General features: G+C 43.8%; 1 protein-coding gene across 1 annotated transcript; it reads left to right on the forward strand.

The window, feature by feature from the left end:
- The first annotated feature begins 5598 nt into the window (after positions 1-5598).
- On the forward strand, positions 5599-25485 carry LOC118704536 (cyclin-Y-like protein 1). Its single transcript, XM_036412701.1, has 8 exons — positions 5599-5749; positions 7411-7433; positions 9663-9763; positions 15153-15204; positions 16025-16144; positions 20097-20269; positions 24070-24232; positions 25357-25485. Exons 1-8 carry the CDS (start codon positions 5599-5601, stop codon positions 25483-25485), a joined length of 912 nt encoding a protein of 303 aa, XP_036268594.1.
- The last annotated feature ends 290 nt before the right edge of the window (positions 25486-25775 follow it).

Raw genomic sequence — 25775 nt, forward strand, 5'->3', positions numbered from 1 at the left:
CAGCTGTCAGAGGGAAGGTTGGGAAGACTGAATGAAAGAAGATGAAGGGATTAGACAAAGAACATACAACTCATAGACACAGATAGCAGTGAGTTGATGCAAGAGGGAAAGGGGGACTAGGAGGAAGAGGTAAAGGGGAGGAATGGAGATATCTGTAATAGTGTCCATAATAAAAATAAAGAAAAAGAATTATTGGGGACATAAAAGTAAGAGTCTTGATTTAAAATATTTTGGGGAACATAATCTGTTTTTAATATCTTAATTAAAAAAGACTAACTGGCCCTGACCAGTTTAGCTCAGTGAATAGAGCATCGGCCTGTGAACTGAAAGGTCCTAGGCTCAGTTCCAGTCAAGGGTATATACCTTGGTTGAGGGCACATCCCCACTAGGGGGTGTGCAGGAGGCAGCTGAACAATGTTTCTCTCTCATCAATGTTTCTAACTCTCTATCCCTCTCCCTTCCTCTCTATAAAAAATCAGTAAAATATATTTTAAAATAAATAAATAAATACATAAGACTAACTGCCATCACTCAGAAAATTGTTCATTACTTTGGGCAATGAGCACAGGATGCAGTGTGCAGATGATGTTTTGTTGAAACCCATATGGCTTTGTGAACTGATGTCACTCCAATAAAATCAATAAAAAGAAAAAAATTTTAAGAAATATTTTTAAAAGAAAATTGTTCGTGGGGTTTTTTGTAGTTGTTCTTTTGTTTTGTTTTGTTTTGTTTTGTTTTGTTTGTTTGTGTGTGTGTGTGTGTGTGTGTGTGTGTGTGTGTTTATTTCCAAGAATTTATAGGGCTATAAGGAATTTCAAAGATGTACTCCATCTCCCTAATTTTATAAATGATAGAACATACATTGAAAAACTGAGTTGAGTTTGTTAGGAAAATGTAGTTAAAAATAAATCTCCTACCAGCGCAGAAAAACCTCTCCACATAGATAGAAAATAATAAAATAGTTTTATTATAATATAAATAAGCATGAAAGCAATGGAATATGTACATCACAGGCAATCTACTAAGAGATGGCAAAGACAGAAAGAAAGCTGATCTTTTTATATAGTCAGGCAAATACATCCAATACATACATGGTCTCAAGATAAACAGTAATTGGTCCTCGAAAGACTTGACTGCATCATTTATCAGGCAGAGTTAATCCTAGGTTCACCTGGTAATTGGCTTATACAAAGGAAAAATAAGCCAAAACCAGTTTGGCTCAATGGATAGAGCATCGGCTTGGGGCTGAAGGGTCCCAGGTTTGATTCTGGTCAAGGGCATGTGCCTTGGTTGTGGGCATATCCCTAGTAGGGGGTGTGCAAGAGGCAGCTGATCAATGACTCTCTCTCATCGATGTTTCTAACTCTCTATCTCTCTCCCTTCCTCTCTGTACAAAATCAATAAAATATATATTTTTTAAAAAGGAAAAATAAACACATCTGAATGGACAAAGGGTAGTTTTGCAACTTGGAAGTTAGGGCACCAAAGTTAGACTCCTACCCTCCATAGGAACTGGGACACTGGGAGAAACCAAGATGGCGGCATAAGGTAAACACCTAAATGTAGCCTACCATAACAATTTTAAAATTATAATTGGAAAACAGAGCAAACATCATCCAGAACCACCAGGAGGCTGGCTGAGTGAACGCTCTACCAACTAGGAAAGGAAGAGAAAAGACGCTGAGCCTCAGGAACTGTGGAGGTGCAGAGATCTGTGCATGCAGAGAGGGCGGCCAGCTGAATATGCTGCTGGCTTACTCGCGGCACACACAGAGAGGGCAGGCAGCTAACGGGAGGCAAGCTTTCTTGTTCAGGAGGGAAACAAAACCTCCTTACTGCACTGATAGCCAGCTCCAGTCAGAAAGAAATTGGACTGTCAGGCAGTGGGAAAAACTCTCTCAGAGGTGCACGTGGCCAGCAGCCATAACTGCAGGACTTGGTGAACAGGACCCTCGTAGGGCAGGGCTGATGGGAACCAAAGCTTGTCTGCGCCACCCCGAAACTCCGCCCCATCCAAGTGGAGCACATAGCCCTTCCAGTGGCTAGCTTTCTCATTCTGGAGAAAAACAAAACCTCCCAATGACACTGATAGCCAGCACTGGTCTGGGAAGAAACTGAATGTCAGGAAGCAGGCAAAACCAGAGAACAATCTTCTCCCAAGAGGTGCACTCGGTCAGCAGCCTTGTTGCGGGACTCGGCGCACAGGACCCTCTAGGGTGGGGCTGACAGGAACCAAAGCTTGTCTGCACCACCCCGAGATTCTGCCCCATCCAAGCTGCGGACAGAAGCCCTCCTAGCTGAGACACTGCTGATCCTCACAGCCAATTGGCTTGGAAATCATCTCTCCCCGGTGATACCAACAACAAGCAAGGCTTATCAACAAGACTTCAAACACAGCCCATAAAGGGCTGCACCAAGTCTGTCCATCTCAGGTAATTGGGGAGGCTGAGCTAGTGGGCCCTGCTAGGACACCTAGCACTCAAAGTCACTCCATCATCCCAGGAAAGCAGCAAAACTGCAGAGACAAAGAGGCAGGCTACAAATGAAGGAAATGGAGGAAAGCAAAAGAATGGATATAGAGTTCAAAAACTACAGTTATAAGGTTTTTCTTTTTTTTTCTTTTTTAAAATATATTTTTATTGATATTTTTACAGAGGAAGAGAGAGGGATAGAGAGTCAGAAACATTAATAAGAGATAATCATGGATCAGCTGCCTCTTGCACACTCCCCACTGGGGATGTGCTCACAACCAAGGTACATGCCCTTGACAAGAATCGAACCTGGGACCCCTCAGTCCGCAGGCCGACTCTCTATCCACTGAGCCAAGTCGGTTTTGGCGGTTTTTCAATAATTTCCTAGAAAAGGCTGATAAATTAAAAGAGACCTATGAGGATATGAAAAGGGATCAACTAGAAATGAAGCATACACTGACTGCAATAAAAAATATTATACAGAGACCTAAAAACAGACCAGAAGATCGCAAGAATCAAGTCAAAGATTTGGAATACAAAGAAGCAAAGGACACTCCTCCACAGAGGGAAGAAGAGAAGAGAATCCAGAAAGTTGAAGATAGTGTAAGAAGCCTCTGGGACAACTTCAAGCATATCAACATCAGACTTATGGAGGTCCCAGAAGAAGAGAGAGAGCAAGATACTGAAAAACCTATTGGAAGGAATAATGACAGAAAACTTCCTCTACCTGGTGAAAGAAATAGACTTACAAGTCTAGGAAGTGCATAGAACCCCAAACAAAAGGAATCCAAAGAGGACCACACCAAGACAAATCATAATTAAAATTCCAAGAGCAAAAGACAAAGAGAAAATATTAAAAGCAGCAAGAGAAAAGCAGTTAGTTACCTATAAGGGAGCACCTATACGACTGTCAGCTGATTTCTCAATAGAAACTATGTAGGCCAGATGGGAATGGCAAGAAATATTCAAAGTGATGAATAGCAAAACCTGCAACCAAGATTACTCTACCCAGCAAAGCTATCACTCAGAATTGAAGGCCAGATAAAGAGCTTCACAAGTAAAAAAAAGCTAAAGGAGTTCATCACTGCAAAACCAGGATTATATGAAATGCTGAAAAGTATTCTTTAAGAAGAGGAAGAAGAAAAAGATAAAAATTATGAACAACAAATATGTAACTATCGACAAGTGAATCTAAAAACCAAGGGAATTAAAATATCTGATGAACAGTATTAACTGGTGAATATACTAGAATCAGAGGTATAGAAAGGGAGTAGACTGATGATTCTCAGAGAAAAGAGGAGTGGGGGTGCAGGAAGAGACTGAACAAAAATTGTACACCTGTGGATGAGGACAGAAGGGGGTGGGGGAGGAGGGGAACAATGGAGGGGGAAAAAGAGGAACAACTGTAATAATTTGAACAATAAAGATTTATTTAAAAAGAAGAAGAAGAAGAAGAAGAAGAAGAAGAAGAAGAAGAAGAAGAAGAAGAAAAGAAAGTTCTCCTGAAAGGGAGCTAATATCCAACTGCATAGGACAATTCCTGTGGAACTGGTTCTCTCTTTGTGTTCATGAAAAACGTTTCTTTCACACTGTATGTGTGAAACACTTGGGCCCTCACTGGGGCCCAAGTGTTTCACACATACAGTGTCTAGCACATAGATGAGACTTAATGTTAAATGAAGGGAAATATATTTAAAAATCCACATCGAAAAATATTCTTCTTCCTTAACAATTTCCTGACATAATGTCACTACCTCCCATGTTTTATTTCTGCCATTCTTTTCTGATAAGCATGAGGGAGTGCCTGCGGGGACTACAGGATATGGGATTAAATCCTGGCCTTGTTTTGAATAATAATGTTCACTTGAAAGTGCTGGGTCTCAATTTCTTCTGTAAAATCTATAAACTGGGGATTGTTTTGGACATTTAAATAAATACCTCTCTTGAAAAGGGGTTGGACATATGATAAGTGCTTGTCAAATGTTAACTATCATTACAATACTCTTCATCAAACTAGGATTGTGGTATACCTCTTTGTGGTTCTCAACTTTGAATGTGATAGTTGTGCTTTAAGCATTGTTGTTGAGGAAAAGGCAAATCTGGAAAATCCTGCCATAAGAGAGAAAACCATGGGGGGGGGGGTGCCGGGGGAAGCACACTGGTGAAACCCTGTGTTTCTGAGCTGGGATGGATGAATTGGTTAGTATTTAACTTAAGATGAAGGAGAGGGGTGATGTTTCCTTGAGTCCCCATTTCAGACACACAGTCATAGCTCTTTATTGAGAGTAGGACCTGGGCAAGGTGCAGGCAAAAACTAACATGTAGACAGAGAAGAAGAATTTAGTTACAAAAATGGTCAACAATGAAGGTGTAACTAAATCCAGAGAGCAATATATCAATGAGTCAGCTTCAGACCTGGTGAAACCCCGCAGCTAATGACACTGGCCTGCTTGCACTAGCAAATTCCCACTGCACTTCCCTTGGGAATGGAGAGCTCCAAGATGCAATGAATGGAAACCCAAGTCTGGAGAAATTATTTTAAATCCTTGCCTTCTTCGTGGGTTCCAGCATGGTGGAACTCTCAGTGTGATTGGTCCATTGTATCCAGGTAACTGTGGAATGTGTTCTGATTGGCTGGCAGCAGCCAGGAGCCCAGACTTCAGTTGAGAAGCAACTGTGGAAGGAGAAGGAGCTTTGGCTGTGCTCTCTTCCCACTGTGGTTGTAGCTCTCAGCGCTTGTCTGATCCCTGTCCGTTTTCAACAAGTCGTGTTGGTTGCTGTCCTCACAAGAGTCAACCAAAGAGGTGCAGCTTCGGGGGGGCGGGGGGCGGCTGGGCCCTGAGCCCCACCTGGGGCCTGGCATCCCAGAGGCTGAGCAAACAGTGAGTGATATCTACCTGCTTGTGCGGTGAAGCCTTGGGGCTGCCTGCAGGCCTAAGGGAGGGACTGCTGAGGGCTGTGGGGTGGGGGGAGGAGAGTGGGGTGTGAGTGAACCAACAGTAGCAGAGAGGAGTGGAGGTGAGCCATGGGAAACACGCTGACTTGCTGCCTGAGGCCCAGTCCCAGTCCCAGGGCCAGCCCCAAGCTGAGTGGGAGCTCCAAGCAAGTTAAGTTAAAGTGTGAGTCTATGGTTCATGGAGAGACTTCTGAGGACACAGGGACAGTGGAAACAATGCCTGCTACCCCCGAGTCTGAGAAGATGGAGTCTGGGAGGTTAAATTCCTTAGCCCTCAGGGGCTACAACCGGCAGAACATCAGCGACCCAGTGATGGACCAAGGTAAGAAGCAGCAAATGCCATCTGCTCTTTGGTGTCCCTCTTGTCTCCACTGTCCCCAGAGTCCCCTGGGAGGGACTCCCTGCCTTGGGTTCCTTCCAGCTGGAGCCAGCTTTCCTAGGGAATGGGCACCTGCTCTTCCCACCCCTGTTTCTTCCCCTCTTGTGTCCAGATGTTTTTCCCTCTTTACTACCTAAGCAGCAAGGTAGGATATTGTCACTCCTGCTTGTCTGCTTACTTTCCTCAATGCTTTGTTCAATTGAGTTTACTTGCTGGAAAAGCCACACGTGGCCAGGTGTTTCAGTTGATTATGACAGCAGAAGTACAAGGAATGAGGGTTGCATTATATTTGAAGGAGTGCAGCACAATAAAGCATGGGGTGTCCTATCCACGTGTTCATGAGGTGTGTGTGTATTTTTCTTGTTTTAAGCTGATCGCTTGTGGTTAGGATCACTGTATTTCTCAGTTTCTTCCAGAGCCCTGGGTGACTCACAGTAGAGTGGAGACAGTAAAGGAAAAGCTACACCATGGCCCTCTCTTCTCTCATAAGGGACTGTTTCTGTGCTGCCCATCCCAGACCATAGGGAGCAGTGTGGGAAACGGTACAGCCCAAGACCCTATTCACAGCCTTTATTCTTCTTCCAGCCTTTGTGAGAGCAAAATGATATTGTGTGCTGTAGACATAGACAATTAGGTTAGCATAATTGTTTTATTTTTTAGATATTTTTAAAAGAATGGTTTATTGATTTTTGAAGAGAGATAGAGGGACAGCAAGAGAGAAACATTGATGAGAGAGTAACATCGATCTGTAGCATTTTGCACACTTCCTCCTACCAGGGATCAAGCCCAAAACACAGGCATGTTCCCTTGACCAGGAAATGGAATGGGCAATCTTTTAGTGCATGGGATGATGCCCAAAAAACAGAGCAACACCAGCCTGGGTCAAGTTAGCACACTTTTTTTTTTTTTTTTTTTTTTTAGAAAGAGAGTGGAAGAGAGAGATGGACAGAAACACCAAGGTGAGAGAAACGCAGGATGCAGGCCAATGCTCTATCCACTGAGCCAGTCCGGCTAGGGCAGCACACTCATTTTAAAATATACATTCGAATAGGTTACTTTCCAATTGAGCAAAGACCCATTGATTTTTAGTGAGGTGTTTTATTATAGTTGATTACAAATAAGTGATTCAGAACATTTCCAGGGAAGCTCATGAGCCTGGAGACTAGTGTCTGGCCAGAAACTGGTTCTCAGAGTGTCAACTGTTAAATCCTGGTGGTTCAAGTGAGGTGGGTATAACTGTACAACCAGACGCCACTACTGGGTAGAGGTTCAGATATGCAACAGCTACACTTTTTCATTAGCTAAGTTTCTCACCTGGTCTAATTTGCTTTGCCTTTTCTTCTGTACATGGAGAGTCTCATTTCTACCTAATATAGGTGATACGTTAGGTCAAAAAGTAAAAAAAAAAAAATCTGTTTTTAGATTTTACTTTAGGTGGCTCATCTTTCCAGGTATTTCAAATTGTAAATTTTGTTTGAAATTATTGAAAATGGAATAACATTTTGCCTCATTTTGTATGCTGTAGTCTGTTAGATAATCAGCTACTGTTATTTTTCTGTGGCATTTGTATCAGAACTGATCAGTTAACTTTTTTTTATTCTTAGAACAAGACGTGGAGAACAATGATGTAAGTAAACAGTTGAAATGTTAAGTAAGAAATCCTTAGTTTGGCCGAAGCCGGTTTGGCTCAGTGGTAGAGCATCGGTCTGCTGACTGAAAGGTCCCGGGTTCGATATGTACCTTGGTTGCGGGCACATCCCCGGTGCGGGGTGTGCAGGAGGCAGCTGGTCGATGTTTCTCTCTCGTCGATGTTTCTAGCTCTCTATCTCTCTCCCTTCCTCTCTGTAAAAAATCAATAAAATATATATTTTTTTTAAAAGAAATCCTTAGTTTGATATAAAAGTAGTCTGTCATGATTTCTAAAAAAATTAGCATGAGCATCTTTTTGTAGGTTTTCTCAATATTGATTATTCTAGCTTGAAGGAGAATTTATTACTCCAAATGCTGAAACTTTGCACAAATATACCATTTTGAACTTCAGATTAATAAGGGAAAGGTGGCTTTGCAGTGAAACTATTGAAACAAGCAAAATGGTGTTTTATACAATATATACGGATCTTTCTGATTATTGGTTACTGGCAATGTTAAAATGCTCTGTATTTTAAAAAGCATCAAGTAGATTATTTCCCAGCCTCACATCTTGTACATTTGTGGGGAGTGCTGATGGGAAAATATGACAGCATGAACAAAACTACTTTCTATGAAATGAGGAAGGCTGGCGCATCTGAATTAGTTTTAAAAAAACAACAAAACCAAGCACGTTAAAGTTATTGGTGTTTTCTGATATTTAAAAACAAGACTATTTAAATTATTTACAGTGATTAGTCATAGGCATGAATTTCAGGAAGAGGATTGTCAAAACATAGTTCCAGCTCTGTCAGTATTTGATTATTGCTGAATTGTTGGGCTCTTGACAAATCAATGGGTACTTCTCCAATAAATGGATACTTCTAAAGCACATGTGTCAAACACAAGGCCCGCGGGCCAAATCCGTCCCGCCAGGCCTTGCAATGTGGCCCGCACCGCGCTGTCATCACTGCACTCCGCTGCGTTTCCATCACAATGACAGTTTATGACTGTTCAGTAAACCATTCGGCCCGCGATTTAGGCTGGATTTTAGATTTTGGCCCCTTCTCTGATTGAGTTCGACACCCCTATTCTAAAGTGTGGTAAGGATAGTTTGTTCTCCAAAGGTCCTCAGACCTTTCCTCGTCACCTCTCCAGTACCACAGCAGATGAATTCTACGTTGTATCTGCAGTGAGATGTACGCCCAGATGTAAACGATGTAAAGAACTTGCCAAGCACTCACACTGCCGCTTTGTCCCAGGTTCTGTGCTCAGTCGCTAGAGGCAGGAGAGGAGTCAGAGTCCTCCCTTCCCTGGAGAAGCTTAGTTTCTATGGGAGAGACACCCTGTCAGCAGCTGATGCCATGTGACAAGGGGCCACTCAGCTGTGGGAGTGTGCAGGGGAGAAGTTGGGTGGTGCGGCTGCTGGTGAGGGTATCCTGGAGGTAGACGGGGAGGAGGGAAGCTTGCTGGACAAGGAAGAAGCCTTGTCAGCAGAGAGCACAGCCTGAGTGAGGCAGTTGGAGGTGAGTGTCAGATGGCCAAGGGAACAGAACTAACATTTAGAAATGAATGGAAACTACTCTCTGAGGTTCTCACTTGAGTAGTGTAATGATAGTCTTCCTTAAACGTGAAGTGTGAGTTGACTTCTGAAAGTTGTTTTATCTGTTTTTTGGGAAAGTGAGGCTCAGAGAGACCTGTGGCCTCCAGCTTTTTGGCAAATGGGCAGCCCTGGCACATGCACACTTCTGACCAAACATGCTTGTTTGTCTCTCTGTCTCCTGAACTTATGATTGGCTTTCATTTACTGCAATGAAGTGGTCTTGATTTATCATTATATAATGCATTGCATTTAATTATAGTAAACAAATGGTAGAAATATAAAATCTCAGCTGCTTTTCATCACTTAAGAAAAACAACAACAACATTAGAAGTCTAATTCTAATCATTTTACACTATTATAATGGGGGTTTATAACAGAGATTTGCCAGGTTTGATTATAGGTACTTATCAAAGGCAGCATTTTATAAGCCATTCCTCACATCTCCCCTGTGGAAGGTAGACTATATACTGGACTCACCATAGGGCCTCACATGATACCACACTCAAGCAGTTCATGGACTGTAAGAAATGCTTACTTGTTTGACATTTTAACCAAGAGGAAAAAAACACACTATTATAGGTTGAACAGACGTACTGTGACATTTTCTTGTCTTTCCCTCTTCGGTAGGACTTTCCAGGGCACCTTATGAAGCGCCATAGGTCTTTCCCCACGGTCTTTCTCTATGATAACACAGTGAGCCAGCCGGATTTCAGCTTCATCCTCCAAGCGTGAGTACAACCAGGATGCCACAGGCTGAGTGACAGACCACTTTATTCTTAGAGTGAATGGAAGAAGGGAAAGGCAGTTAGCAAATAAGAAATCCCCCCAAAAGCACTGACATTTCCTGATGCATTTCTGTTTTTAAGACATTGTTGACCATAATAAAAAAGGAGAGCTGCTTTTTGTGGGGTGTTTCTGTTAAAAAGTTTTTCTTTTGGTAAGAAGAGAAGCTTGAGGCACCATTTTCCTCTTGATTTGGAAGATCTATAAGATGAAAGTATTTCTTTATGAGACATGGGCACAGAACAGTGCACCACACTTTGGAAGCTACTCCTGGGAAAAGGAACAGCTTGCCCCCCAACTGGCAGCGGAGTGTATCGGCATTAAAAGTTAATTGGATTTTTAGCAGATTTTTCCCATCATACATTGTGTCTACACTATTTCTGTGTGGAAATTTACTTTTCCTACCCTCCAAAGTAGGATGTATCACATCAGTGTTAAAGAACAACTTTTCAAGATAATTCCTATGTGGGTAAAATTTATTCACCTGAATTTTTAGTAGATACATAAAATTTAATTATATATACATATAAATATACATATATATCTTCAAGACACTACATCAATCCATATATATAAAAATCACCAAGAAAAATTTTGAAATAGGTAATGTTTTGGAAACATAGCCATAGGCAGGTTTATACTTAAGCAACCATTAACAGTGTTATGCTGATGAAAAGTATTTATTAATTTCCCCATAGTCTACCATTGGAGATGAACTTTTAAAACATCCTAAGATGAAACTTGTAAGCTTGTTTAAGAGAGAAAATACATGTACTGATAAGCTTCCTGGCTCCCATAGGGGTTGTCCAAACACAGTATCAGTGTCTCTGGATTTTCCAGAGCATGTTTTGGGAAATGCTCCCTGACAGAATTAATATATTAACTTTAGTTGTATTTTTCAGCCTTAAACTCATAATTAGCTTTAAAATGTAATTTTTATAATGTACCACTTTTTTGCTACTTAAATTATTACTAACTTTTACTTTAATTAAAAATAGCAAGTTAACAAATTATAATACTCTTTCTTCTCACACTTATAACAAATTGTGTTTCAGCAAAAATTGAGCCCCATCTCTTTCTAAACTCCTGAGCTTTGGGACCTTTTGAGTAATCACTGAATGTTTTTATTCAGCCAAGACACTAAGTCCAAAAAAAAGAAAAACACTCAACTATGGTTGCATTCTGTAGCCTCTTTTGAATTCAAAATTCTCTGATGTTACAGAATAATTAAAAAGTAGTTTTAAAGGTTAGCCTTGCTCAGACAAGTAGGTTTCATGCTTCTTTCTCCAAATTAGTATAATTTTGGAAGTACAGTAAATTTCAATTTCCTCTTTTTACATTTTTTTAAAATGGTCATCAGTACATGCACTATTGGTGAAATAAGGGTTTACTGAGAAAATTAATAGAGCTAATTGAATGTTAGGAATGATTTTGAAAAATGTTCATCATGGTACGTTGTTCTCAATTGGGTGCAGTTTTTACTATCGATAGGATCACTTATGCAATTTATTTCAAAACAATGTCTCTAGGTACATGCATTTCACCACCCCTATCCCAACACTGTCTCAATGTCACAACCTTTGACAAGTCGAGGAAAACTGTGAGGCATGATCACCTGGGCAAAAGCATCCAGGGTGGATCTGCTCTTACCCTAAGTCCTTTGTTTCCAATTCTGGAGCACATTGCAGCTCCTGGGAGCTTTATAAACCGCCCGGGTCTTCCCAACGCCAGTGCAGGCTGCACATCTCTAGGTGGAGGGGGCAGTGTCTCCAGCTCCTCGGGGGACCCCAGGGAACAGCCAAGCTCGGGGCCTCTGCCTGGTTAGAGCGGAGGAGAGAGGGGCTCCTCGCTGTGGGCAGGACCTGGAGCAAGTCAGTTTCAGCCTCAGTTTCTTACATGTAAAATCGGCTGTTCGATTAAATGTCACCTAAGGTTCAGTGGTCCTTCTCTGCTTCTGTGGTTCGAATTCTGTGACTTTAAAGTCAGTTTGAAGATGAAGCTGTTCGAAGCCCAATAGAGGCATCCCTCTTGGGTGCTCCCAGTGTTACAGGCCTTTTTACAGCGACTCCTATTCCACAGACCCAGTTACGACATTCAGGTTTACCTTCTCTCAGGGAACTTGAGCTCCTTTTAGACACGGAGGGCAAAGGGAAGAAGCTTATCTCTTAACTACGAGGACCCCTTTGTTGCCTATGACACCACTCCTGTGAATGATCTAAAAATCCAGTCACTTCCACAGGATCTGAGGACTTGCATCTGATCATGAATATTTCATGTAATCTAATTAGGAAATAAGTGTTATTAATATTACACTGTGAAGCATTGTGCTGTGTTCTTGGCATTGCTTGTGTCAGGATAGCTAGACCTACGGATGTTGTGGGCTCTTACACTCGCCACTGGACTTCCTAATAATTATGTAAAAGTGATGTTAAACATTTTTTTAGTACAGAGCATTTTATTTACTTTTAGGAAAATAATGGAAAATGGGCAGGTAGGTGGATAGTGAACTAAGTCTCCTGAAACTCAGGGCCTAACGGCTTTTTTAAAAGCACAACAACTGTATGGCTTAAATTTAACCACGGGCACAAATACATATAACATGTACAGGAAGAAAGGTTCTGTATGGCTACAAGGGAAAGTGATGGGGGAGTGTGTATTAACACGTACAGGGTGGGGCCAAAGTAGGTGTACAGCTGCGACTATGTGAAACAGTTGATTCTTGTATTATTATATATTAGTTACTATATCATTTTCCATACAAACAACTGTATACCTGCTTTGACTCCACCCTGTATTATAATAATCAACCGACAGGTGCCTTCTAACAGCATGTTATCTAGCATTTTGGTTCACCTATTTGTGCTGTAAGCAAAATAGCTAAAAGTCCCTTTATATGATACAAATGAGAATGAGGATTTCAAGGCCACTGGGCAGCTGGGATGGTCTTCCCGCTCCCCTTGACCCATTAAAAATTGTCATCAAACCTAACATAATAAAATCAATTGTTACAATTTTTTTTTCTTCCACAGCGTGAGTATGGCCATATATAACAACATCAAGTACAGGTGAGTTGTAAAACCAGTATTGTTATTCTAGCTAATAAATGTACTAGAATAATATAGCAAGTTGAGTGTTATGTAGTAACTGTAGACATTTTTTGAGCAAGCTACAGAGTGCTTTTTATTATATGACTAGAGGCCTGGTGCATGAAAATTCGTGCACTAGGGGATATCCCTCAGTACGGCCTGTGCTTTCTCGCAGTCTGGGAGCCCTTTGGAGATATCCAACTGCTGTCTTAAGCCCCCTCCCCACAGGCCCAAGCTGCAGTCTGGTCTCTCTCTGCTGGAGGTGACCCCAGCAGGTCAATCTGGGGACAGCGAGCAGCTGGCCCTGCCCCAAATCACCCCCCTGTGGTTGCCAGTGGCCTCTCTCTGCAGGAGGTGACGGGGCAGGCGATCAGGGGATGGCGCTGCCACCCCCCACCCTATCTTCGTCCCCTGCCTCTGCCAGCTGGCACACACCTTGGTTGGCCTGACTCCACCTGCTCGCTGACTCCACCCCTGCCAACCAGTCATCCCACTGTTCAGTCAATTTGCATATTATGCTTATATAGGATTGAAGTGAATTATTTGTTTATGTCTGAAGACCCATAACGGTTGAGTTATTGAGGATCCCAAAGAGTACTTGTTTATGTAGGTTATATGGATATTCTACTGGAAATTAAAATTGAGATTTAAGAAGTAAGTTCAGCCAAAACCAGTTTGGCTCAATGGATAGAGCATCAACTTGGTGACTGAAAGGTCCCGGATTTGATTCCGGTCAAGGGCATGTACCTTGGTTGCGGGCATATCCCCAGTAGAGGGTGTGCAAGAGGCAGCTGATCAATGACTCTCTCTCATCAGTGTTTCTAACTCTCTATCTCTCTCCCTTCCTCTCTGTACAAAATCAATTTTATATATATATATATATATATATATATATATATATATATATATATATATAAAAGAAGTAAGTCCATTGTATGTTTAAAGAGTTTTTATAGCATTACTGAAATTCTGAGCTAGATAACCTTTGAGGTGGCAGATTGTCTTGCCCACAATAGGATATAATGCACAAAACAATATAAAAAAAAGAATTACATGTTTTACAAAATCTTGATTTTTTTTTTTTTTGGTTATATAGCTTGAATTGTGTCATTGAAGATAAATACCCAATTTATTTTTTCTTGAAGAGACAGGCTCCCTTTTTACTTTTGAGAGAATGGCAATTGTATTCTCAAAATAAGATGTAATTCTAAGGAAAAAGTGGCTTTTTCTGCTCACAACTAACACACAAGCGCTTTTCCTTAACACAACCAAATTTCAGTACTATGCAGAAGTGCTTCAAGCATACTCTCCCCCTAGTGAGAATGTGAAAACAGGATCAACATTTCATACTACTATTGCTTTTTGTCAAGAATATCCTAAAGTAAGGCAGAATTATTTTCCAAATGCAAGTGGCAGTAAAGAATACACTGACTGCCAGCACAGGGTGGTACCACGGCCTTCCTTCATGCTCACGAGCCAGTGTTGCTCCTCTTTGCTTTTATACAACATTGCAAAGTCAAAGTAGACTCAGGCAATGCCTTAATGTTCCTATAATGTTCGTGTTGGCTGCAGGGGCCTCCTGAAAGATGGGAACCGACCCCGGTGGCCTGCAGAGCTCACTGGTTCCAATGAGCAGAGTGTTTTAGTGCGGAGAACACTTCAGTCGAGAGATTGGTCACTTTTGAAGTAGAAAAGCACCTTTTTAATTCAACTTTTAACAGATTCAAAACAAATACACAATAATAATATAATACAAGAAAATGATAAGTGGAAAAACATGAATGTCACATCCACATGGATCAAAATTCTAAAGACATTCTTGCCCAACACTACAGTGTTATGTAGTAACTGTAGACATTTTTTGAGCAAGCTACAGAGTGCTTTTTATTATATGACTAGAGGCCTGGTGCATGAAAATTTGTGTCCCTGTTTATTCCAATGTGAGCTGGAGGGATGGAAATGTATTTGGTTTGCCAGCATTGCCTGTTAGGGAGAGTCAGTGTTTTAAAGGCAACTCCAGCTGCTCAGTGCAAAAAACATGGCACAGAATTTTTACTCAGTACTCAAACATGGTACTGAGTAAAAAGAGGCCAGGAAACCCTCTGACAGAGTCCAAGACAACGGTTTGTAAAACTGCTTTGTTGAAAGTTAAGATTCCCCCTGAACCCCCTCTCCTTCCTAGATGATGTGTTACTAAGATCCTAACATTCCCCGAATTAATTGTTAACTGCATATTCATGTTTTATAGACTTGGAGATAGATCCGCTGATATTTTCGATGAGAGAAAGCACCCCTTCAAAGTAAGTGTCATTTTTATTGAGGTTCTATTTGTCTCTCATACTGTGATGCTTATTTCATACTGATCTGCTTTGAAATGAATTATCAGAAGAAAATTACTCCCTCCTGCTTGAAGTCAAAGTCATCTTCTTTCCAGTCTTCTTAACCCACTGCTTGTTGTAGCTAATGATTTTACAAAAGGAGTCTTGTGTGATGGACACGTCAGTAAGAACTGAGCCACAGCTTTGGATTCAGAGAGCTAAAGTGGGTAAATGTGCCCCAAATATTATCTTTCTTAATGATGTTTTTAGGAGCATCAAATAATACAAATGTCTGTAAATAAACCTAAAAGATATGTTAAGACTTTTTGAAAAAATCTGAGACAATTTTTAAAATTTTAAACCATTTAAAATGACAAAAATTTCCAACTTCCCTCTGAGGCTCTGTAGGGACATGTAGCTGGTGCCCCCTGTGGAGCATGGCACAGCCAGAGTCTCGAGGTCAACAGGAGTGTGACCATGTGTTTTTAGAGCTGATTGCAGAGAAGAGTGACATGGGGACCAACATGCCTTGTGAGCCTAAACTAGTAGTTTACATTTAGGTAGACTCCTGTGGGGAGGGGGACATACATACCTGTATTCAGGTTGTCCCTGTATTTGTGTCCAGTAGCTGGTGAGTAGAGAATCAGTGTTGTTTAAGATCCACTGTTTATACTTCAAAGACTAAAAGACGTGTCACTCAATCAAAGTGATGTAGGCTCAGGTGGGCACAGTGCAAGCTGCTAGCATGTGAGTTCTTACCAATGTTCTTCCCTGGGCACTTATACTGCCTTTTCTCCTTCAGCACAAACTGAGCAGAAAAACCCACATGTCTCGTGATCCTGAACTGCACGTTATCTACAGATTCGTCTGCGACCTTTTCAGTGCTGAGCACCTCACTGCTGAGTGTGCGATTGTGACCTTGGTAAGACAGCTCTTCCACAGGCTGCTTGTCTGTCCTGTCACAGGCTGTGGTCTTGCTTTGCAAATCAAAATAGGTTCCTGAAATGACCCTCAGAACTTGACTAAGAGAAGCTATTAAAGGAAGTGTAAACCCCACACAGTGGGGCTAAATAATCGTCGGGATTGAAAATGTTACCATTGCTGTTTCCATCACAAACCATTTATATTGAAGACATAAGGGAAGATCTCTGTTTCTTCCCCCAATTTCCCCCCTACCCCACCCCCCAAACCACAGGAGACACAGGGGCATGCAGTGTGTACACACACACACACACACACACACACACACACACACACAGTGTGCTGGATGGGTAGGATGGGCGCAGTAACAAACCATCCGGCCTTGGGACAAGCTGACTGGGTGTAGGACTAAGCTGAGTCCCAGTCTGTATTCCCCGAGCAGTTCTCCTGTGCCTCCTGACTGGGAACTGGAGCCCTGGTTCTCTGTTCCTTCAGTGATGGGTGCTAACCCATTCCCCCTGTCGTCCGGGCCTGCCTCCCAGTCACCCAGAAGGAGAGCCAGTAACACCTGGGAAGGCTTTGCTAGCTGCCAGCTAAGCTACAGCTGCGTAAGGACTTTTGCGTCATCTGCACAGAATTCCTCTGTTAATGTTTTGCCATTGGAAATAGGTGCCATGCTAGTGAGACATGTCTCCCCACAGCCAACCTGAGGGGAAAGTCTGCTGCAGGGTCGGAGGGAAGGAACACTTAGGGCAGTGCCTCCCCATTGAGCATCCAGGTACTGCTCTGGAGAGGCCGCTTGTGCTTCTGAATGGAGACTTCAGTGGGCACCGGGTGAGACACAGGCCTTTTCATGGAGCTGCCCTCCCTCTGGAGAACCGAGCACCTGCAGGGGAAAGGCAGGAGCCGAGCTTCCGTGGGGAGAGCTGAGTCACACGGGAGGGAGAGCATCTGGGTTGGAAGAGGGGGAGTTTTTTGTGGACACATTAAGCTTTGCTCCTGGGATCCAGCGGAGAAGCAGAGTCTCTTAATTGTTTAAATAGAGGGAATTAGAGCGAGAATCTGAGCTAGAGGCGAGGAAGTAAAAGTGGCTCTTCAATTGCAGGAAAAGCATGAGAATAAAAAGTGGCGGGAGAGAGAACGATGGCAAAGAGCAGGCATCGCGTGGGTCCTGCTGGGCTGAGCACGCTCTGGGCAGCACTCAGCAGCTGGACCACACTCTCCTGGCCCTCCCTTGTCTGTGCTCCTCTCCTTGTTTTCCCAACCATCTAGCCACTTCCGGGGACGTGTCCCTTCCGTGCTCACAGTCCTTCCAGGTCTGCGTGAGGTTAGAAGAAAGAACGGGTAGGACAGAATTTATAAAGACAGAGCTTATGTTCTAGAGAGGAAGACATAGGTGGTTTTTTAATGAGTGCTTTCATAGAGATGAGCACGTCAGGTGGTATAAGCAGCAAGAAGACAAAGCAGGATGACATGGTAAGGTGGTCACAGGGGTTTATCTTTAGGCAGAAAGGTCAGAAGAGCCTCTTTAAAGAGGAAACATGGGAGCCATGCCTGGGCTGAGCTGAGGAGGATGAGGGGCTCTGGCGTTGTAGGCAGGGGGGCTAAGGCACACTTCTGAGATGGGCACAGGGTTTGTGTTCAAGGCACAGTGAGGAGGGGCCCGTGTGGTCAGAGTAGAATGAGGAAAAAAGCTGAGATCACAGACGGGCAGGATCCCATCTTACTGGGCCTGGAGGCTGGCAGGCTATGGGAAGAAGTCATGTTATATTTGATTGATGGGGAACCTTTGGCAGACCCTGAGTTGGGGGTGACGTGCTCTTAAGGAAAGAGGCTGTTCTGGCTCCTTGGGGAGAAGAGGCTGCTGTTGGAAGTCCGAGTGGAGGCAGTGAAGTGTGTCAGGCATAGTGACCAGGTGAGAAGTGGCCAGGGCACTGGGAGGCGGTCGGATTCCCATGGAGAAGGGGAGGCAGGAAGTGCTAACAGATTGGAGCCAGCTAGCTCAAGTGGAGGCTTTTGGTCCCAGCGACGAGGTAAGCGGCGGTGCCCTCTGTGCAATGAGGGCGGCTCGGGGAGAGGGCCGCCAGGATGAGGAGCTGTGGTGCGCATTGCGAAGGCTCCGATGCCCTTAGCAATGGCAGTGTCAGGGGAGGGATAGCGCCAGGGGCAGACTAAAGTGGGTGAAGGAGGGATGGGAGGTGAGAAGCAGCATCAGGCATTGGCCCTGAGCAAGGTGAGAGGAAGCATTCTAGAGACTTGCTGTGGCAGGAGGGTCCTGGACAAACACAGTCACACTGGGGGCATCTGGGCAGACGGGGAGGATTCTTCCAAAGGAGGCGAGAGTGGGAACAGTACTCTGCAGAAGGGGGCTGGGACCCACTTCACTGATGGGAGGTCCGCTTCGGGGAGAAGAGACATTTCAGTTCCACCACCACAGAGGGGTACGTGGGGTGAATGGCGAGTGATGGCACGTCCTGAGTCTGCCAGGAAAGGTGGTGGGAAGTCAGGAGGCTGTGGGTGTGGAACAAGGGCCTCTCATCATTTCCATTAAGCAGAGTTGATCTGTAAATAGCTCCTTAAGAAGCTGCGAAAGCTGAGTTTTGAGGATTGGGCACAGCCTTCCCCTGAGAACACATCCTGTTCAACAGGCGTTTGTTTTTGAAAACACAGTTGAGTTTGGCAAATCTCTGTTGTCAAGAACCTTCAGACAGTAAACATATTTTTAAATTGAACATTTTTCTTTGTGTCAAATGGCATATACGCTCTTCTGAAGCCGTGCTCTGAGGTAACAAGAAGTCACAGCTGAGCTCTATGGCCTCCTGGCTGCTGCCTCGCCCAGTGCTTTGGCGAGGAAATACTGAGTGCGTGTCAGAGGCATCAGGAGCCTCCCCCGCTGCCTGGCAGGGTGAGCGAAGCCCCAGGGACAGAGCCTGGCAGCTCTGTCACCCCCTTGAGACCAACAGCACCGAGGGCGCCTCAGCTTATGTGAGACAGAGCCGCTGGGCCCTCAGGGGCCCTGGGGATGTGAGCATGAGGGGCAGGAGGAGGACTGGCCTTTGTTCGCCGCGCTCCTCCCAGAGGCACTAAGACAGGAACCCGGGCAGGTGCACAGACCAGCCTGCAGCTCACCTGTGTGTACTGCCTTACCTGCTGCTCCACAGCAGCCACTGGCGGCGACCTGGGCACCAGTTTTTATCTCTAGCTTGTCCCACAAAAGGGCTAGTTACTGTGAAAAGAATGCAATGTTTCCGGCTTCACCAGGGATTTACATGTCCCAGAGTTATGTAAGATCACCGTACATATACGAGCCAGGTAGGACGGTGGCACCTGTAGCCACTCAAGTGTTTGTCGAACAACTTGGATCGATCCTGGGCCTTTATATGCCCCCTTCACAAGAGGGAAGGGAATAACAGCCCCATGCATTGCTTCAGGAAATCCTCTGCTAACATATCCATTCATTCTTGAACGTTCGCATGGACAAAGTGGGCAACAGAAGTGTCAGGTTTACAACTATGACTTGGCTTCTGGCTTTGGCTGGCCAAGCAGTGTCTGTAGAACCTAAGTATAAAAAATCTTTAACACTGGCCCATGTGGCTCAGGGGTTATCAGCCCTCTCAGTAGCAGGTCACAGGTTCCATTCCTGGGTGGCAGGTTCCATTTTCTCTCCAGGCAGGCAAGGGCGGTGGCAACCAATCGATGTGTCTGTCTCATATCAATGTTTTTCTCCCTCTGCTTATCTCTCTCTCTCTCCACCACCAACCCCCTCCCTTCCTTCCACTCTCTCTAAAAATCAATGGGAGGAAAAATAAAGTAAAATAAAAACCAATAGAAAAAAATATCCTCAGGTGAAGAGTAACAAAACGAACCAAAAAAAAAAAGGAATTTCAAAAATGGATTAAATCTGTCATTTCGAATCATTGTTATCATGGCACTTACGTGATCTACTTTTACAGATTTACCTGGAGAGGATTAAGCATTATATAAAAGCTTTCGATGTGTGTCCCACTAATTGGAAAAGACTGCTTTTGGCAGCTGCTATCGTTGCCTATGAGCTGTGGGACAAACAGGCTGTGTGGAGTGTGCCCTTCTGCCAGCTCGTCAATAACATCATTACATTCGACGACATGTGAGTTTGTAAGGTTTGGGTAAACCTCCTAACCCTTTTCCCATACCCCATGTGCCCCCATAAAGCTTACATATTAAGAAATATTTTTAAAGGTTGCATTGTGCAGAGAACTGAAATAGGCATAAAATGACATGCTTCTTTCTATCTACCTTTTGTATACACAATTCACATTCTGGTCATTAATTAGTAGGTCTTGATGTATTGTTGCAAAACGTGCATGGTAATTTGAAATGTGTTTCTCTGGTGTCTGTTGACAAACATTTCAAAAGCTAGCTACCAGAACAACAGTGCAGTAACTACCTTCGTGGCTTTCTTTCTTTCTTTTTTCATTGACTTCAGAGAGGAAGGGAGAGAGAGAGAGAGAGAGAGAGAGAGAGAGAGAGAGAGAGAGAGAGAGAGAGAGAGAGAGAGAGGGAGAGAGAAACATCAATGATGAGAATCATTGATTGATTGGCTGCCTCCTGCCCGCCCCCTACTGGAGGGGCATCAAGCCTGCAACCCAGTCATGTGCCCTCAGCCTGCATCAAACCTGAAACCCTTTAGTCCATAGTCCTACACGCTATCCACTGAGCCAAACAAGCTAGGGCCAAGGCTTTCTTAAAACCATCTCCCAGTTCCAGTCTGTTTTTAAGGGACAGACACTGGCTTTGAAATAGATGTTTGACGCTAAATCTTAGGGCCTCTAGACTATTGAAGGGTTACAGCTTAAAGCTGACCCACACATTGTATCCTGTGTCTGACCCACACATCTCACTGGTCTTTCCCTCCTTTTCATCTGAAGTTCCGTTGTTCAGAAAACCATGGGAGAAAACAGGGCCCCTATAAAAGTTTCAGACCTCTGTGCGCTCTCCTGCCCTTTTAAGAGAATTGCACGTGTTTACAAATAGGTCTGATGACTTTGGCAGCTCCTACCTCTCAGGCAGCAGAGAAGCCTCACTGGGCATCGCCCAGGGCGGCCATGGGAGAGTTTCCCGGGCACTGAGCAGCCACAGCTGTGCCTTGTGAGGACCCAGGGTAACCATGCGGGGGCCCCTCCGAGATGGCATGTGCATGAAAGTGAAACGCCAGCATCACGGAGGGCTTTCGGTCTGGCCACACTGGCTGCTGTGGGGGCTCTGGGGGTGGTCGGCGGGATGAGCCCAGAGGGATCTCAGCAGACTCGCAGAGCGCCCACCTGCTGACAGGGAGAGTGTCTCTGTGGGTGGCACTTAGGGTCAGGTGAAGGCACACCTCTCCACTCTGTGGAAGAGCTCAGGAAGGTCAAGATCCTCAGGGGCAGAGGCAAGAGCCTGGTTTTGGAGCCTTTGCTCAGGACTCTGGGTGAGGCTCCTGCAGAACCACCCAAGTGCACATGGACAGCTGCAGGGAGGCCGCTGGCGCCTCAGGGAAGGGACGGAGACGGCCAGCAGCTGGCAGAGTGGCTTTTGGTGAAAACGACCCTTTTGATAGCAGTGCCAACTGAGGAGTCACAGTGACCTTGCGGGCAGCCATCTTGACAGACAGTTGGACAGCAAGTGGTGACTGGCATAAATGGGAGCACTGTAGAAAAGTTGCAGAAACTGTCGTCAGTCTTCAAAGCGGGCCCTTGGAGGCAGGAAATTTTATATTCGTGCCCCCAATGATGGCAGCTGAACTTTTCTCAACACCCACAGCTCCTCTGCCTGGGCTCTGGTTAGAAGTACAGTTTCAGGAACTGCAGGGCGATGTGTGGGTTCTCACTCCTGGGAGCTCCCGGGCAGGGGGGGCGGGGCAGGGGCCAGGTTGGCTAGTTGTAAACAGTGCTTTCTGTGCATGAAGAGAGGCACGCGGGAGCTCTGTGGACAATAGGCTGCTTTTGTTAATGACCTTTGCAGGGTGGAAGGCATTATACCCATGTTTAGTGTACATTGGTTTTGTCCCCCTGCTGTTGGCTACCCTTTGGAATGGTCACATTTTACATCTAAATTGAAAATTCATGTCTACCAGCTTTTCTTAAAACTTCCCAACACCTATGTGTGTTTTTAGGTTATTATTTCCCTCAGAAGCACAAATAAAACGGAGCAGCTAGTATTCAGGAAATTTGACTGTAAATGATAGGCTGTTCAGCCAACTCACCATTAAAAAAAAATAAAAATAAGCCCTAACTGGTTTGGTTCAGTGGATAGAGCATCAGCCTGCAAACTGAAGGGTCCAGGGTTTGATTCCAGTCAAGGGCATGTGCCGGGTTGTGCTCTCGATCCCCAGTGGAGGGCATATGGAAGGCAGCTGATCAGTGATTCTCTCTCATCGTTGATGTTTCTCTCTCTCTCTCTCTCCCTCTCCCTTCCTCTCAGAAATCAATAAAATATGTTTTTAAATGAATAAGTAAATACAAATAAACAGAAGGTGTATATTCTATACTCATGCCTTTCCTCCATGGTTAAAGGTCTATTAATAGACCTCTCTTAATCCTAGGAAGGGGCTATATTTCTACACAATTAAAAGATAGTACTGGAGAAAATATAGAAGGGATAGTAAATTTTATGTATTTTAGTAGGAAATAAATCCTGATTAGCTGATTATCAAAACATGATCTGATTTATGTGTCTATAGACTTGTGGCCATAAGAATAGGAAAACAATTTTGGAAATAGGGTCTGTTGGGCTTAAAATTCAACAAATAAGAACATCTCCTATCGGCTCTTATTCTGACCACTCTCCATACAGGAGAACATCCACTTTCATCAACCTGTCCAGTGGGTAACATATTAAAGCCTTAAACTAAGAAAACAGGTTTGTTAGAATTTAAGCCTCTCTCAGGATTGTTCTGGTGTTTGTCATTTTTACAGAATTAACTCTATCACATGAGTGCTGTGCAAGTAGAACAATTTACTCTCATTTTATTTTTATTTACGCAGCAAGTGACAGGAGTCCATCACATCGCAAAGCACTGCTCCCAGATTTCCTTTTGCACTTTATTGACTCACCCCTGTGGGCAGGCTCCCCTTCAGCTCGGGCTGGGGAGGAGCTGCTGAGCAGGGCAGGAGGCAGCCCCACATGGGAGAAGAGGGTCGGAGTCTGACTCGGTGCCCATCAGAGGTCAGGTCCTAAAGGGGGCTTAGTCCAGCCAGGTCCTCTATCTTCCATGTTTCTGCTTTTCATAGTTTAAAAAGTGCAGCCTGTCCTGTCAGTAAGATAAGGTTTACAGAAACTTCCCTTTTGTCCTCTGCTGTTAGTTCCATGCACTGGGTAGGGGAGGGATTTCTTTTCCCATAAAATGTGGTTTATTTACTTATTTATTCTCGATGACTCCTTCTTGCCTCAAGAGTGCTGCCCCCTTAGGTAGTAGTGGTGGCTTCCTGTGGATCCACTGTTGCCCTGGTGATGTGCCCACTTCATTTCTTGGTCCCTGTAGACTTCCACAAGCCCCTTCCAGTGACGGGCCTGGGGGAAATGCCTGCAGGTTTTTTTAGGGCCAAGAAGCAGCACACATCATTCCTTTCCTCTGAACACGACAGCTCACCTGGTCAGTGAGCCAACAGCATGAATCCACAGCTGCACTCCAGGGACTCTGAGCCCCCCAGTCAGCAGCAGGAGAGCAAAAGAGGGGGTGGTGGGCGGTCACCTCTTCACAATTCTCCCAACTCCAAGTGCTGGGATGCAGGAAGGACCTCAAAGAGCTGCACCTTGCTTGATGGTTAGAGTCTTAGTACAGCTGGGTAACCTTGACTTGTTTCAAGACAAAATTCAGTCTCCTCCTCGTAGCTCAGAATGATACCTTTGAAGATAGCCCAGTTGACTAAAGTTGTTCTGTGTTGGTTTTGTCTCCTTCTCCTCCCCTAGGATTGAGATAGAAATGCATTTTTTAAATTACATTCATTTTGATACTGATGTTTCTGCCAGTCTCTATGCTAAATATTACTTTGACCTTCGATACTTAGTCCATGAAAACAACCCTCTTGTTCTAGTAAAAAGTTTTTGCAAAGAAATAATACAGAGCACAGAGGTAAGGCTGTGAAATCACTAAGTGGGGTTTTCTGTCAGTCACCTAAGCCAACATCTGTTGATAAATTCTGGGAAGCGATGATTAGGAAAATGGGAAGCTTTTTAAAGTTAACACATTAAGGTTCTTATTAACCCTATTGCTAGTGCTTTATGGTTTATACAGGGTCCCTCATTATTAAAAATTTCTAGATATCTTTTGTGACCATAATTCAGAATATTTTAAAATCACATTTAATATGTTAATGGTTTTCCATGTAACCCTCTACCCTTTCTTTTAACCATGTATTTATTACAATTGTATATCTAATCATATTGACAAACATAATCCACTTCCCACTCATAAATTAGTTTGCAAATTCACCTAAGAGTTCAGTCCCATGAGTTTATTAGACAGAATATTAGTGACTAGACTGAGGGACCTATATTTAGAAAGTATAGGGTGTGTTTCAAATCCTGGCTATAGAAAGTACATGGTGTTTTCATGGAAATGGTAAAGTGCATGGCATAAAGAAGTGATATTTGTGGCTTATGAATTCTAGTGAGAATACAACAAAATTACTCGCAAGTAAAATGGACACTTTTGACATGGACAGTGTCTGTGGTACCTTGGTGGAACTTTAGAATAAGATGTGTTTCTACAATAATCAACGTGCAAGAGAAATCAGTCTTTATGATGCTTCAGTCATTTGACCTTCCCTACTGTCCAGTAAAGTTCAGCACTCGCCCACTTCATTACAGTTTGCTTGAAGTAGATAGTAACTAATGAAGATTGGATAGAATTTGAATATCTCACAAAACACTGATTTTGCCCAAGTGTATGTTTAGTATGTTTAGGGAACAAATGTTCAGGCAACAGATGATATTGTTCCTTGGCATCATTGAGAACCCAGAATTTAAATAATTCTAAATTCCCTTGCTCTGGCAATCTAATTGTAGCCCTTAAGGGACTTCCCTTAGTGAATTTGCAGAAAGAGGCGTCCACAGAGCCTGGCTGTGTAGACCTCAGCTACCCAAAGGGGCAGGAACTATACTGTATGTAAAGGAGTGTGAATGGGTGACTATCAATGATGCTTTTATTAAAGGTTGAAACCCTTTTTTTAAATTGTATTTGGTTTCCTTTCCTAGGCTATTTCCAGAGGCTATCAAAAAAAAGACCTGAGCAGAGCCTCTATAAAAAGATCTCTTAGCGCTGACAATGTTATTGGCATGCAACACATCAAAGCCATGCTCACTAAAGAAAATGAGGGATTGTAACGTCAGGAGACCCTCATCTACAAAAACTACGGAAATAACACCTCTCCTCAAAAAGCAGTGGTAACAAGCATTTAAAGAAACAAAGTGGGGCCCTGCTTAGCTTGCCTCAGTGGCTAGAGCATCAGCCCACTCACCTGCGTTTGATTCCCAGCCAAGGATGTGTAACTGGGTTGCAGGTTTGATCCCTGGCCCCAGTTGGGGCCCATGTAGGAGGCAGCCAGTAGATGTCTCTCTCACATAGATGTTTCTCTCTCTCTCTCCCCCTCCCTCCTTCTTTCCCTCCCTCTTCC

The sequence above is a fragment of the Pipistrellus kuhlii genome, unplaced genomic scaffold (assembly GCF_014108245.1).
Source record: "Pipistrellus kuhlii isolate mPipKuh1 unplaced genomic scaffold, mPipKuh1.p scaffold_m20_p_1, whole genome shotgun sequence".
NCBI lineage: Eukaryota > Metazoa > Chordata > Mammalia > Chiroptera > Vespertilionidae > Pipistrellus > Pipistrellus kuhlii.

Excerpts from the sequence above, each read along its gene's own strand:
- LOC118704536 (XM_036412701.1), top strand. The coding sequence starts at position 5,599 with ATGGTTCATGGAGAGACTTCTGAGGACACAGGGACAGTGGAAACAATG. Across the intron at positions 9,764-15,152 it reads TTCAGCTTCATCCTCCAAGC|ACTTGGAGATAGATCCGCTG; the intron begins GTGAGTACAACC and ends CATGTTTTATAG. Across the intron at positions 16,145-20,096 it reads AGTGTGCGATTGTGACCTTG|ATTTACCTGGAGAGGATTAA; the intron begins GTAAGACAGCTC and ends CTACTTTTACAG.